General features: G+C 42.9%; 1 protein-coding gene across 2 annotated transcripts in view; it reads left to right on the top strand.

Annotated features, from left to right (window-relative positions):
• AGMO (alkylglycerol monooxygenase) overlaps positions 1 to 14,681 on the top strand; it is a 406,549-nt gene that overhangs the window by 205,134 nt on the left and 186,734 nt on the right. For both annotated transcript variants that reach the window (XM_019508506.1, XM_019508507.1), the window contains exon 5: positions 12,566 to 12,661. In XM_019508506.1, the coding sequence (XP_019364051.1) occupies positions 12,566 to 12,661 (96 nt within the window). The remainder of the gene's footprint in view (positions 1 to 12,565; positions 12,662 to 14,681) is intronic.

Below are 14,681 nucleotides of genomic sequence, written 5' to 3'. Positions count from 1 at the left end.
TGAAGATGTTAAAAAGTAAAGGCCCTAGGACAGAGCCTTGGGGGACCCCAGTGGTCACAGTGCAACACGACGATTGACTTACGTCAACCAGCACCCTCTGGGTCCTGCCATGGAGCCAATTCCCCAGCCAGAAGATTGTGGTGAGGTTGGGGTTACAGTTAGCCAGTTTTGCCAAGAGGTGATCATGGGATACCGGATCGAAGGCTTTTTTAAAGTCAAATATACGATATCAATCTCTTCCCCCTTATCCATGTGATAGATCACCTGGTCATAAAAGGAAATTAGTTTGGTCAAGCAAGACCTATCTGCAACAAACCCATGCTGGATATTGCTGTCAGCTAGTCTGTTAAGGATGGCCTCTTTGATCATCTTTTCCAAGACCTTCCCCAGGATAGAGGTTAGGCTCCTGTCTGTAGTTTTCCATATCTACTTTCCTCCCTTTTTTGAAGATAGGCACCACTTTGGCCTTCTTCCAATCATCAGGCATTTCACCAAAGCACCAGGAGTTCTCTAAGATCCATGCCAGGGGCTGAGCTATGATGCTTGCCAGCTCCTTGAGTACCCTTTGGTGTAAACCGTCAGGGCTGACTGACTTGAAGGTATCCAGCCTGACAAGGTGTTCCTTCATGAAGTCAGTTTGATGGGTGGTAAAGGAATCTCCCTCACCCAGGCCTCCCTGTCCCACAGTGGGCAGGGGCGTCCCATGGGACAGGTAAAAACCTGACACAAAGTACCCATTTAGCAAATTTGCTTTTTCCTGGGCATCGGTTGTCAGTTGTCCCACCTGTTTTAGTAGGGGTCCAACGTTGCCCTTGCTTTTCCTCTGGCTCCCCACATATCTAAAAAAGGACTTTTTATTGTCCTTAATATTTGTAGCCAGCTGGAGTTCCGTCACAGCTTTGGCTTTCCTGGTTTGCTCTCTGTAGGTCCAGACCACAGCAGAGTATTCCTCCTTGGTAGTGGTTCCAGACTTCCATCCTTTGTAGGTCTTCCTTTGAAGTTGCAGGAGGTCCGTCGGTTCCCTGGAGAGCCAAGGGGGCTGCTGTGCCCTTTTGCTGTCTTTCCTCTGAAATGGGATAGACTTTGCTTATGCATCCAGGATTGCTCCCTTGAGGAGCAACCACCCATCCTGAACTCCCCTCCCTTTTGGGTTGTGGCCCTTTAGGGCCTTACTGACAAGCCTCCTGAGCTTGTCAAAGTCAGCTTTCCTGAAGTCGAGAACTTCTGTATTGCTGACTGACTTGCTAGCTTTACAGTGGATGGTGAAGGTGATCAGCTCATGGTCACTGTTACCCAGCTTCCCTTCAATCACTAGGTCACTGATTAAGTCATCCCCGGTTGCTAGTACCAGGTCTAGCAGCGCTTTACCTCTCATCAGCCGTAGACTCGTAGAATTATAATGTCTATGAAATCTATCAAGTCTATGAAATTCAGTATTTTGAGTTCTATCTTACCATCTTATTTTCACTAGAATTAACAGACAACTTTGATAAAAAATAATTCAACTGCTTGACGTGATGGCTGTAGGTTGTTTACAATCAATGAACAGGGGAGATCAGGACTACTGCCTTGTAGATTTTTATTTATTTCTTCAATACCTTTCCTATCTCAAAGATGTTTATGTTCCTAACTTTACTAGTTTGGTCTGAAGCTTCCTTATAAATATGAACTTCACACTGGAGAGTGGAGATAGTTGAAGCCATCTACAGCTTAAAACACCCTGCCTCCAATGGTGGTGACTGGTGAGGAGTTGGACATATCAGAAATAGGCTGATGTATTTATTTATTTATTGGATTTATAGGTCTCCAAATAAGCCAGGGTGGCTTATAATAAAAGTCAAAGAACTTATGAAAACAAAATAAAATATTAAGAACATTTAACAGAACAAACTACCCTTCAGAATTCAAATGTAGTCTGCCCAACTCCATCTCCTCCCAGTCCCTTGCCTCCATGAAATATGGGATTAAATGGTCTTTGTCAGATATGACATAATTTCAACCAAAATAACATCAGAGCCAGGTAATTTGGGTTGAATGAAAGGACAATAAGGTGGATAGAAAGCTGGCTGGATTGTCTGGCTCAACTGATACTAATCACTGGCTTGATGTCTAATTGGCAACTGGTATCAAAGGGTAGGTCCTAGGGCCAGTTTTGTTCAATATCTTCATTAGTGATCTGGAAGGACGGGATGGACTGCACACTCAGCAAGTTCATGGGGACGGGGGAGGAGGTGTAGCAAATACACCGGAGGGCAGGACTAGGATTCAGATTGACCTAGACAAATTGGAGGATTGGGGCAAAAGGAATCTTATAGGGTTCAACAAGGACAAGTATAAAGTCCTGCAGTTAGGATGGAAGAATCCCTTGCACTGCTACAGGCTTGGGATCAAATGGCTAAGCAACCGCTCTGAAGAGAAGGACCTGGGGGTTACAGTAGACAATAAGATGGATATGAGTTAGCAGTGTACCCTTGCTGCCAAGAAGGTTAACAGGACACTGGGCTGCATTAGTAGAAGCGTTGCCAGCAAATTGATGAAAGTAATTATTCCCCTCTATTCTGCACTAGTGAGGCCATATCTGGAGTACAGTGTCCAGTTTTGCTTCCCTCCCCACCCCAACTATTGAAAGGATGTGGACAAATTGGAGAGAGTCCAGTGGAGGGCAGTGAAAATGGTTAGAGGCTGGGGCACATGAAGAGAGGCTAAGGAAATTGAGCTTATTTAGTCTTCAGGGATAGGGACACACATTAGACATAAACCAGTTTAAGTGATCAGAAACTGGTTTAAACCTGTAACAGAACAAATGTTCCATGCATAATAAACCAGTTTGAAAATGGCTGAAACCAGTTTGAGATAAACCTAGTTGAATTTAGTATCAGACTTAACTGATTGGGTCAAAATGATTTATGCAATGTCTGTCCCAAATCCCTTCCTGGTTTAAGTTAAATAACAGTCCCCCAGCATCCCGGCATGCTGTCTGGACTGGGCAGGGCCCTGCCAAGGAGCTGGGCTGGCCCCTCCCCTCTGCTTCCTGGCTGCACTCTGACAGAGATTGCATGTACAGTGGCATCTGCCTGGTTTCCTCCTGCTCCCTCCCCCTTCCTCACCACTCCCTGCTGAAGCAAGGATTCCCCCTCTCCTCTGCCTTACACAGACACCTCTCATCATTAGCTAGCATACCACATGCTGGCTACGGTCTGTGCTGTGGGAGACAGGATAAAGACAGACAGCACAGTGTTGGCCTAGGGCTTTTTGGAGCTAATCAGCAGGTATCAGGTAACATCCTTCTGTTCCTTCCTTGGAAAAAGTTGTTTAAAAAGAGCTTGAACTGATGAGAGAAGCTTCTGTTTTCTTAATGGGCTGATAAACACTGAGTTAGGGGTGATGAACATTGTGTTATTAACTCCCTCCTGGGCTGCTGGGGGAGGGGTGAGTAGGGAGGGGTGCATCCTGCTGGGGCCTGGTCACGCCACCCTCAGAGTAGCACTGTGCAAGGGAAGGCAAGGTTGCTCTAGTGCCCCCTAGTGCCTATCTTGAGCCACTGCAGGCATGTGCCTTCATTTCTGGAATGAAAATGGAATGTCTATACACCTCAGGGGTGATGTGTAGGGGGTGCATGTGGGTGCATGTGCACCTCCTGAGTGTGGTGGTGCACTCCCTACAAAAATACGCTGCTGACACCATTGGCGCCGCCTGCGGTCAATTGCCGCTAGCCACCCCTGACCCCCGCCAACGAAACCGCTGGCGGTGTCTGAGAGTGGTTAGCAATCTCCCCTGGCCACCACCAACGCTGCCGACAGCATCTGCAGGCAGTCGCTGACCCCTTGTCAGCACTCGCCACCCCCCTGCCCCTGCCACCAACAGTGCCAATGGCTTCTGCAGGAGCTCCCACTTATTGCCACCACGCTACCGCCACTGCTGCTGTACTTCCCCTGCCACTGTGCCCCCACAGCCGCCGAGGGCACGCGTCATTCATGATATACCTCCAAATCAGTTCAAGCTTTGCAGGTTAAACTAACCTGCAAAGATTGAATCAATTTAGGCTCAGGCTTTTTGAATGTCTGTCCCTAGCCCAGAAGAGAGGACTGAGGGGGGATTGATAGCAACCTTTAACTATCTGAAGGGTGTTTTCAAAGAGGATGATGCTAGACTGTTCTCAATGGTGACAGATGACAGAACAAGGAGCAGTGGCCTCATGCAGCAAGGGAGGTTTAGGTTGGATATTAGGAAAAACTTTCTCACTAGGTGGGTGGTAGAGCTCTGAAACAGATTGAGGTGGTGGAATCTCCATCCTTGGACATTTTTAAGGCCTGGTTTGACAAAGCCCTGGTTGGGATGATCTAGTTGGGGAAGATGGTCCTGCTTTCAGCAGGGGGTTGGACTAGATGACCTCCTCAGGTCCCTTCGAACCCTAATTTTCTGTGATTCTATTATTTACTATTTGAGGGCAATATGGTAACCTTTTCAGTTTCTGTGTGTTTGGTACCATAAATTTCATTGATGGTTCATGAAGGTAGTCCTCATCACTGATGCTGTATTATTTATTGAAGAGGGTTTTAAACCCCTTATAGCCTGCCTTTCTAGAGTTTGGTCCAGTTGGTGGTGTTTACATTTGAATTCATGAGAAGAGTGGAACCACTTGAATGAAGCCCATATACACTTTTAAATGAATCCTAAAGCTTCATTTTTATTTTGCTTGAAATGTAATTCATCTGCTTTCTGCTTCAATCAGGTATCAGATACAGCACTCAATTTAGACTGGAAGTGTTACACATGCTGTAAGAAGTGGTTTTCTTGGATGGTTATATTTTATCAGTTATCCAAGATAAATATAGGCAATGTTTCTCATCAAGCAAACTCTTTATTTCCTCTGGATTCTCATAAACCAGCCTTGATGTTTCTGGATTGTTGAACACAGGGTGTTCAAAGCAGCTGTGTAGACTTCCAGTCAGCTTTAAGGTTGCCAAGAGTTGTATTAGCTATACGCAGCTGGCTTTCTACTGCTTTACAAAGCTTTTGTCTTATAGTATCAACCTTCACTCTGTTGACATTTACCTTCTTCAAAGACTTTTGCCTTGAGTTATTACAGATAGTTTGACATAATTGTTGAACTTTGCAGAACAGGTGATGATGATCTGTCTGACACTTGACTCCTCTCACAGACTTGAGGATCCTGACATGACTGATGTCTCTTTGACTGACAATGATGTAATCAATCACAAAATGGTGTGTGAAAATAAAAGTTTTGTTTTTATTTGGAAACTGAAAGATAGTTCAGTTGATAAAATAAGATAAAATATAATTTGTATTCTCTGGCAAGCACTGGGACTGTCTGTGATCAAAGGTTTCCAGGCCAAGAGAATATTCTTACACAAGTACAAATACAGAATAGCTTCATTGATTTCAGTTAAATCAGGCTGCATTTACACTGGCATAACAGTCCAGATCTGACTTTTTGTTTATAAGTGTTCCAAACACTCAGAGAAATTACTATAATTTTTTTTACAACTTAATTATCTCTTCTCCACATTCTGAAATTGACATCACTCCATAGCATTGTTTATTAAAAGCACCCAACTTCATCTGTTGTCATGTTGTTTTTCCACAAGGTTGTCAATCCAATTTTATAAGAAGGCACAAGGTTTAAATGAGCTTAATGAGCAAACATACAAGTGATACTTTCCGTGCAACTACTGGCATGTATAAAGTTTAAGGTTCTGCACACTTGCTGACATCTGCATATTTCGAAAGAAAGAATACCTGGACATGGTAAAGAGAAAATGGAGGGAGGGGAGAGCACACACATGCGTGTCTTTTTGTTTTGATGACAGCAGCATGTGGTACACACAGAGTTATCAGTTGCATTGATTATAACACAAGTCAGAAATATGTAAAGTGACGCTAATGTTTGGAGATGCTTTGTAGATAGTTCCAAGGTACCAGGCAACAAACTAATATCTAATATATATTTGCTTTAAGCAATAGGAAACCTAGCTAAGAAGAAATGACTATTTAGTTAAGCTTAATGTGTCTGAGCTTTCACAGTTGTCTAAGGCAAATAGAGATTTTTATGCCTATGTCTGTGGCATAAGGAAGTGCTATACAGTTATCCCAAGCCAGCTAGATGTGTGTTAACACCAGAATGTGAAACACTGTAGCTGCATTAGTAGCAGAGTTAATTGGCCTGTGTTCAGGGTTACACAAATACTGCATTGCTGCTTCTGGAGCTAGCATGCACACAGTTAATTGATGAAATCTCTGTATGGTGCTTTGTCATGTAGTTATGCTGCACATGTTTATTTTATAGGGCGGACTGCCTAGAATCTCTGAAAGCATGAATGCAAACCCTTTCTTTGCATATCCATGCAAATACTTCAGAAGCCCACATTACAGAAAAACCCTATTAAATCTTACAGCATTGCTATTTTCTGGATATCTGGTGTGACAAACAACCTGTGTGTGCATTTTCCTTGAAACTAAATTTAGTGAAGGGCTGTCAGCCTCTGAGAGTGCTATGATATTTCTGAGTATGTGCAGTTGAATGCAGCTTGACATCTTTCTCTTTCTTTCTTGAAGCGTTATGAAGAGGCGTGTGAGAAAGTTGTGGTGGATGATATGGGATTGTGGGAATGTTGTATTGCCAGCACTGTATGTGTTTTAAATTAAACATTATCAAATAATTAAATCTGTATATTAATCTGTGTGGGTTGTGCTCAGGCTGACTGAAAAGTTGTGGAAACAATGGGGTGAAACTTATTCTTGAACTTGGAATAGAATGCCTATAATTTTATGCCATTTGAGGGAAAAACATTTGTTATTCCAGTAGATGTAGAGTGGTGAAGCAGATCTATTGTTAGGCTGAAGGGATGGTTTGAGGCTTGAATTGAAAAGAAAGAACTTAAAAAAGAAATTATGGTGCATTAAAGACAAATAGGAGCTTAGCATGCTAATGTGGCCCATATTGTTTCCTTGTTATAAAGCCTTAGTTAAGGTTTTTCTTGATTATGTGTTTCACTAAAAACTGGAATCCTCTTCCATTGCTCATACTTCAGCCCAGAAGTAAAGCTTCTATTAGCTGTTAAATGCTATAAGCTTGACAACACTATGAAATTTAGGAGTAGGGGAGACTCTTTGTATGTTGATCTTTTTTGTCTCATAAGAGTATGGGTACATTTGCCATTTTCACATCAGCCATCCTCCCAGACTCACACCTCATGGGATCTTTGCTCTATGTCCCTTGATTTGTAAGTGTGTGTGGGGGGAGGGTATGTGTATTGATCTCCCTGAAAGTGAACCCATGCCAGAGCTGCATTTTGTAACTTTTCTGCAGTGTCTCTGTTCTGTAGAACCCCTATATTTGTGCTGACACAGAGCAAGGGAAATCAACAGGTAAACCCACAGCATGGGAGCAGGTCAGGAAACTATTTTCAACATTACATACATTTTCCAATTCTGCATTGAGATGGAACCAATTCTTTTAGAAATTTCTCATCTTAAAAATGAAAGACAATCACCTTAGAATGGGTAAGAGTCTCATGGTTGTGGCACTCATCTGCTCTATATCATCAGTAAGTTCTCTAAATACCAAATTTTTAGCTATACTGGGTTTCTGTCAGTATATACCTTTTGGAGCTGTTTTATCTTGTATAAATTCAATATTTAAAGGAGGTACTTGCAACTGAGTTTCCCAGTATCTCTTACTGTCTATCCCTGTTGCCCAATCAAGTGGTTCCCAACCTTTTTTTACTGCAGCCCAGTGGGAGCAGGACAAGGTATGTGGAGCTGGCTGCCTCCCTCCCTCCCGGGGCTCCTCCCCCATCCAGATTTCACCCTAGAAGCTCAACTGTGACCCCAGAAGCTGCTCTCCTGGGCGGACAGACAGGGCTGTGAGTTGCGGGGGCTTGTGTCATGACCCTGCAGCCAACCCGCCGTGACTTGGTACCAGGCCATGGCCTGGTTGTTGGGAACCTCTGGCTTAATGAATATATAAGTATTTACACAAATTGAGACAGATCTAACAGGAGAAATCAAAAGAAAGGCTGATTAACATTATAGTCTGCTGGTTAAGCCACTTATCTGAGATGTAGGGCAGTGATGTGTAAGTCTGATTCACTGAAATCTCAGACTTGACATGGAACATCCACATACCCCAGGAATGCTCTGATCATCCATGGGTCTTTCTCTCTAATTTTGAACAGACATTTTGTCTTAGACCTGACATGGTTACACTTAGTCAAAGTGAGTAGGTTCCTTTAAAATATTTTGGAAATCGGAACTTTCCAGTGAAAAATTTATGAGAAATTTCTGACTAGCTCTGTGGTTGCAACATCACTGGATGGGGTTGCAATAAACAGGGATCGGGGTGGGAGGGGGGTACAGGTGGCATATTGGAGAGGTAGGGGGGCCCACAAGCAATGAGGCGGGTGAGTGGGGAGCAGAAGCGACATGGCAGAGGGGGCATGTGCCCCCCCCGGAGATTTCTGCACCCACAGTGGGGTGTGGGGCTGCCGCCAGGCTGGACTAGCTCTGGGCAGAAGCCACCTCCACAGTGCAGTGGGCATGACCTGGCATGGAATGGAGTGCCATGCTGCCATGGCTGCCCAGGTGAGATTCGGTAGTGGCAGTGGCAGTGTGGAATTGTGCCCATGCTGCTGCAAGGCAGGCAGAGAGTGCCTCAGTTTGCCAGCCAGGGTGGCACAGTGCTCCCTCCCTCACACCAGGTCCATCCTGCTGGGCTGCAGAGCCCCCAGGGGGAGGACAGCAGGGCAGGGAGTCCCAAGCCTGCAACAGGCAGCGCACATCTTCCCCTCCTGGTTGTGCTCTGGATGTGTTGCCCATGGGGGAGTGGATGTAGGGAGTAGAGGGGGAGATTTCAGCCACAGGAGCCTTTGCCTCCCACAGGTGGCAGCCAGGTCCTGGGGGCTGCATGGGGCTGTGGGTCCTGGCCCTGGGGCACCTGGGAGGGTGGGAGACTGTAGACTGGGAATGAGGGGCACTGGCAGGGCCAGAGAACTGTGGGTGGGGAGTGAGGGGCACTTGAGGGTGGTATAGGGCTACAAAATAGGAATAAGGAGCCATGCTGAGGAAATGGGGTCATGCTGAAGAAAAGTTTGGGAAGCAGTGCCCCGAGGTATTTTGTAGAACCTCATCTTTAGAACCAAATACTCTGTTTCTTCTGCATAGAAGGGGTTTTGGCCATTCTCTTAGCACCTACTTCAGCTGATGGTCTCTTCATATACTTTCATTATGGAATGTAACTTTAAACTGCAAAGAAACATGATGTAATTAGCAAAACTGTGCTTCTTTCTCAGTCTCATATTTACTCATCGATTTATGTGAAGATTTTAACTAACCCACCATTTCCAAAAGAATTCCCAGGACTCAGCATAAGAAAGGGTTCAGAATAAAGACTGTGACTGTGATTATGAAGATGATCCTTACTTCCTTTACACATCATCTGTGAATACCACAAAATTACTCACATTACCTTCAGTCAAAAGGGAATAATTTTATGTACTGCTTCAAATCTCAAAATTGTTCCTCTGAATAATTTTAACCCCCCTTCTCATTTTTTAATCAATGTTCATTGAGTTGATCTTTTTGCAAAAAGAAATCCAGTGCTTAACATGTCATCAGACTGTTGCAATCATTGTAAGGAAGACATAGTGCATTTGGTATTTGCCAAGATGATTATGCTGTCGTCTTGCTAATGCAGGCAGCTCCCTACTACTCAGCTAGCTGCCTCCAGTGAATTCCTACCCTTTGGTATCTAACTCTTTACATGAGTTGTGTAGAGGGCCTGGGCACCTTACCTAAGGGTAAGCATTCCATTAAGTGGTAGGACTCCTCAAAGTTAATTTTTGTCCAACTGAAACCTTTGAGAATTGTTGTTTTGGATCACTGACTAAACCAAAAAAGTACATTTAAAAAGAACTGGTTGAACAATATGTTTTGTTATATTTCTTTTTTGAAATAAAAATGTTGGTAAATCACAAATAAGTCCACATTGTTTCAAAATAAAATAGTCCCAATCATCTGCTTAAAAATTGGGACTCCCTCGAAAATATTTGATATTTTCTTTTGCGGGGGGGGGGCGGTATTTTATTTTTTGTGAAGGGATTTGACAGATTAAATATGGTTTCAGAGGTAGACCTGAATATTCATATTCCAGTGAATAAAATCTTCACTTCCAAAATTTTAGGCATCTCTAGTAATGAATTTGCAGATTTAGTCCAGAGTTTCATGTTCAGAAATACTCAAATCATAGAGCTATCTGTTTTAATTGTACCCCATCTTTTTTTTTACACTTAATTTTTTATTTTTTCCCCCACTTAAAATGAAACGCCTATCCTTAGAGGATTAAAACAATAATAGCCTGTGGGCTATTATTCCACTGTAACTGCTTGTGTGGTATGCTTATCCTGTAGGAAGTGCTAGGTACATTACCTCAGCTTAGATATTTACTGGATGGTAACAGTAAATGTCTAAGACATGGGTGGGCAAATTCGGCCCAGGGGCCGGATGCAGCCCTCTAGGACATGTGTGAGTCCGTGCCGAATTATATAAGGACTGAATTAAGCACAGGCTCAGACCTGGATGTTCAATTAAAAACTTTTATTGTTTCATAAAGTCATAAACTAAGGAGGTCTGTTGGTTCACGAGGTTCCCAAATCAAGCCCTTGCTTTCTAACCCGAAGGCTAGGTGCGGCTGCCTGATTCAGTAGTCTCAGAACTGGTCAACAGATCATTTAAAAGGAATCCCTTATCTTTTTTTAGACAAAAGATACAAAACTGTCCCCACTCTGTCTGAGTGAGGCATCTAACATAACTTTTCTATTACTTATATATGATAACACGTATACATATGCATTTCTAATTCTTACTTCTATTGGTTGCTAGTTAACTCATCTATATTCTACACGCTCTTTATTATAATTGGTTACGCTTCTTATGTTAATTTCTAATAGTCTACTTATAATACTCCCCAGACTTTATCAGCGTGATATATGGTTGTTTTTGTTCTTGCGGTTTAACCTTGCATTTCCGTATTTTATAAAAAAAACACTGCTTTGCTTGCAATTTTTATCATACTGTCAGCATTCTTATTCAAGGGTCAGATAGTGAAAACCAGAATGTCAATCGCTGACTTCTCAACCTCCTTGAAGCATTCTGGGAGTTTTAGTGCATTGTTAATTATGCTAGGCCTTGCTTAACATGAGCACTATCTCACAGGACACACTATCTGGCCCATGGAGCCCCTAAAAAATTAGAAAATTAATATTTATCTGCCCCTGGCTGCTTATCATGCAGCCCTCCATGGCTTGCCAAAACTCAGTAAGCAGCCCTCCGCCCAAAAAAATTGCCTACCCTTGGTCTAAGAAGAGGTATTTGCATGATAACAGCACACGCACAGTTACCATGGAGTAGCTGGCTTGCTGTTTGGTTGTCCCCAAGTTACCTTGCAGTAACTTTTTTCTGCGCTCAACTCCTGAAGATCTCTCACAGAAGCATGAAAATGGAGTCTGCCAGTTCTCTTGAATGTTCCATTGCTTGCTGTGAGCCATTCATCCTTCCTTGCAGAGTGCTCCCCTACATACTTACATAGTTTCCATTTTCTTGAGATACCTCTTGATTAGTTTTGTCTTGTTTTGGTAAAGATAACATGAAGTAAACTATGGTATAAATTTACAGCACACTTTGGGAGTGAAGTAAGCTACTTTACATTTGCTGCATTCCAAGTGTGCCCATGCATTGAATTAGTAGCTTCTGTCCCTAACTTACTTTGTGGTAAATTCTATATGTAGCCCCTAGGCTAGGGACAGAACTTACACATAAACTGGGATTAGTGATCAGAAACTGGTTCAAATCAGTAACACAACAGAAGTTCAGTGCGCATAAACCACTTTCAAAATGGCCAAAACAGGTTTAAGATAAATCTGGGTGAATGTAATATCAGACTTAACTGATTTAGGTTAAATTGGTTTATTGAACTTCTGTCCTAGATCCCCTCCAGATTCAAGTTAACTCTCAGTCCCCCCGAATCTCAGAATGCTTTGCACCTCCCCTGCCAGTGCACCCCTCCTGCCCTGTTCCCTGGGTGGGCAGGCTAGCTTTAGCCCAGGCTATCTGCTCCAGCCGATCAGGGAGGCATGCTCTAGTGCTCCCCAGCTTCTGGCTTGGGCCACTGCAGGCATGTGGCTGCATTTCTAGAATCAACATGAATGTCTGTTCATTGGCTTATCAGTTCAGTCTATGTAGCTTAGACTAACCTGCAAAGATTGCATCAATTCAGCCTTGGGCTTTTTAACTGTCTGTACTTAGCCCCAGTGTCAAGGATATGCCTAATATGAATGTTGTCTAACAGTTGGAATAAAGATTTAACAGCCAGTTCCTAATTCTCTTCCTGGTTTTGCCACTTACTTTCTTACCTTTGACAAGTCAGCTGCATTCACTAAACTTTGTAGAAGGCTATGAGAGAGTTGGTGGTATCTAATAGAAGTATTTTATCATGGCTTAAAAAAATGAGTCATAAATAAATATACATTTTCTTTTCCCTTTTTTTCAGGTGTTCTACTTGCCTATGGCTCTTATTATTCCTCCATCAGTATGTGCTGTTCATCTACAGTTTAATCTTCTTTATCAGTTTTGGATTCATACAGAGGTAAGTCAGTGTGTGTGTGTATTTTAAGGCCATACCTAAACAGTTATCCTAGAGTGGTGTCCTGGAAATCCATTGCTGATTTATTGTGTAAGAAAAATCTTTGTCTGACTTCTCTAAGGAAAAACATCTGTTCATTTTTATTTTTTTTTCAGAATATTTATTGCTAAGTTTATAAGAAGCAATGAGGCCAGTTGGTCCCAATTAAATTTAAAGAAAAATTGTGAACTGTAAAGAATCAAAATGTTTTACTGTTTTAGTATTATATTTTCCAATTTGAGGCTTATTAAACATTTCTGGCAGATACTGAAACTGATTTTATTTCTAAGTGAAATATGACAGTAAAAAAGTCAGAAAAATGGTACTACTTAAAGTTACATTTGGTGTCAGTTCCTCTTATTGCATCTAAATTCTTAAGTAAAATGGGTTCTGTTCTCCTTTTTATCAATATTTGTGAGGGAACATTCATGGACATGTGAAGTATACCTACAGTTTACATACATATAAAAAATAATCCACTAAAATTAGTATGTAGATTCCTAAATTTCCCAGGTATTTGAAAGGTTATTGGCTTTATGCCTTCTTCCTCCCTTTATACTCTATATAATGCCGCTGTAGCACACTGAAGTGTTGAGCCGCTGATTCATTGTCTCTGCCATCACTGTCTCCACCTCTGTCAGAGAGCAGGGCAGAGTGGCACCTTGTAGACTAACTCATGTTTAGTGGCAGCATTGATGCTTACTGTGAAATTTGGAGGCCAATCACCACCTAAGACCTATTAAGTCTTTATAAGAGTTTGAGGGTTTATATAGGCTCTTCATTAGTAAATTATTGAGACTGATAGAAGAATAATTAGCACTTTAGAGCAATCACAGTTCTTTGTTTACAAACCCATTGTCTTTTTCATATGCATTTAATCTACACATTTACTACTGCTACTACCAATAACACTACAGAGAGATGGTTAGCTGTGTTGTTAGTATGAAGTCAGGCAGGAGGTAGGGCTGGCCCTACCATCTACTGATACCACTGCAGTATGAAACAGTGTTACAGTAGCACTTTGAGGGTGAGAACAAAGATTAACAAGATCTGGCTTAGATTTAGATGGTTTAGTTTAGCCAGGAGGGGGCATGGGCACCCATAGGCAAGTAAGGCAGAGGGGGGGTAGTGGAACCAGTGGGGTTTGGTGCGTCTGCTGGAGTGATGGCAGGTCCAGAGGGGAGGTTGATATGTCTGAGGTGGGAAGGAGGGATTATGTAGGAGGCTAAAAATAGCCTGGATGGGATCAGGGGGGATAAAAACAGAACATCCCCAGAGCTTTAAAGAGTGGCTAGGCCCAAGGTGGGCAATTATTTTAGTTGGAGGGCCCCTTAATGAGTTTTGGTGAGCTGTTGAGGCCTGCTAGGGCAGCCCTGCCCCTTTGTGGTTGTCTTACCCTCTGGTCACCATCTTGGGAACGGAAATCCCTCCCGCCCCAACCTTTGCCACCAGAAGTCCCTCCCCTTGCTCTGGAAGTACTCCTTGTGGGAGGGATGATGCTGCCATCTTGAAACTAGAAAAACAAAACAAAATACATACTAAAAAATAAAATATCTATTGTAACTTATTTTAATTTCATTTAAGAAACATTTTTGTCCTGATTCGTGTGTGTTTGCATAGTGCATCTAGAGGCGATTGCATAATAGCTCAAAATGCAGTCTTTTGTATATTGTGCGTGGGGGAGGTAAGGGGGTGAATGTAGAAGTTGTGTGGTTGGGGAGTGGGTGTATGTGTGTGGTGGGGTGGGAAGTATATGTAAGGTATGGGTATGGTGGGTAGGATGGGGGCAGATGTGGAGGGGTGTGGGTTATGTGGTTGGGGTGGGGTCTGTGGGAGGGTATAGGTGTGTGGGGGGTTATAGTGGGCGAGTGGGGGTATAAGTAGCAGCTGTGGGAGGGTATGGGTGTGTTTGGAGTTATGGTGGCGTGTGGGGGGGCATTGGGGGGTTCTCAGAGTCCGCAGAATATGCCAGTCATTGGATCTG

Source organism: Gavialis gangeticus, unplaced genomic scaffold (assembly GCF_001723915.1).
Source record: "Gavialis gangeticus isolate Ggan-Ray unplaced genomic scaffold, GavGan_comp1, whole genome shotgun sequence".
NCBI lineage: Eukaryota > Metazoa > Chordata > Crocodylia > Gavialidae > Gavialis > Gavialis gangeticus.
Note: the sequence above shows the minus strand (reverse complement) of the source record. Positions and strands in the feature narration are given on the sequence as shown.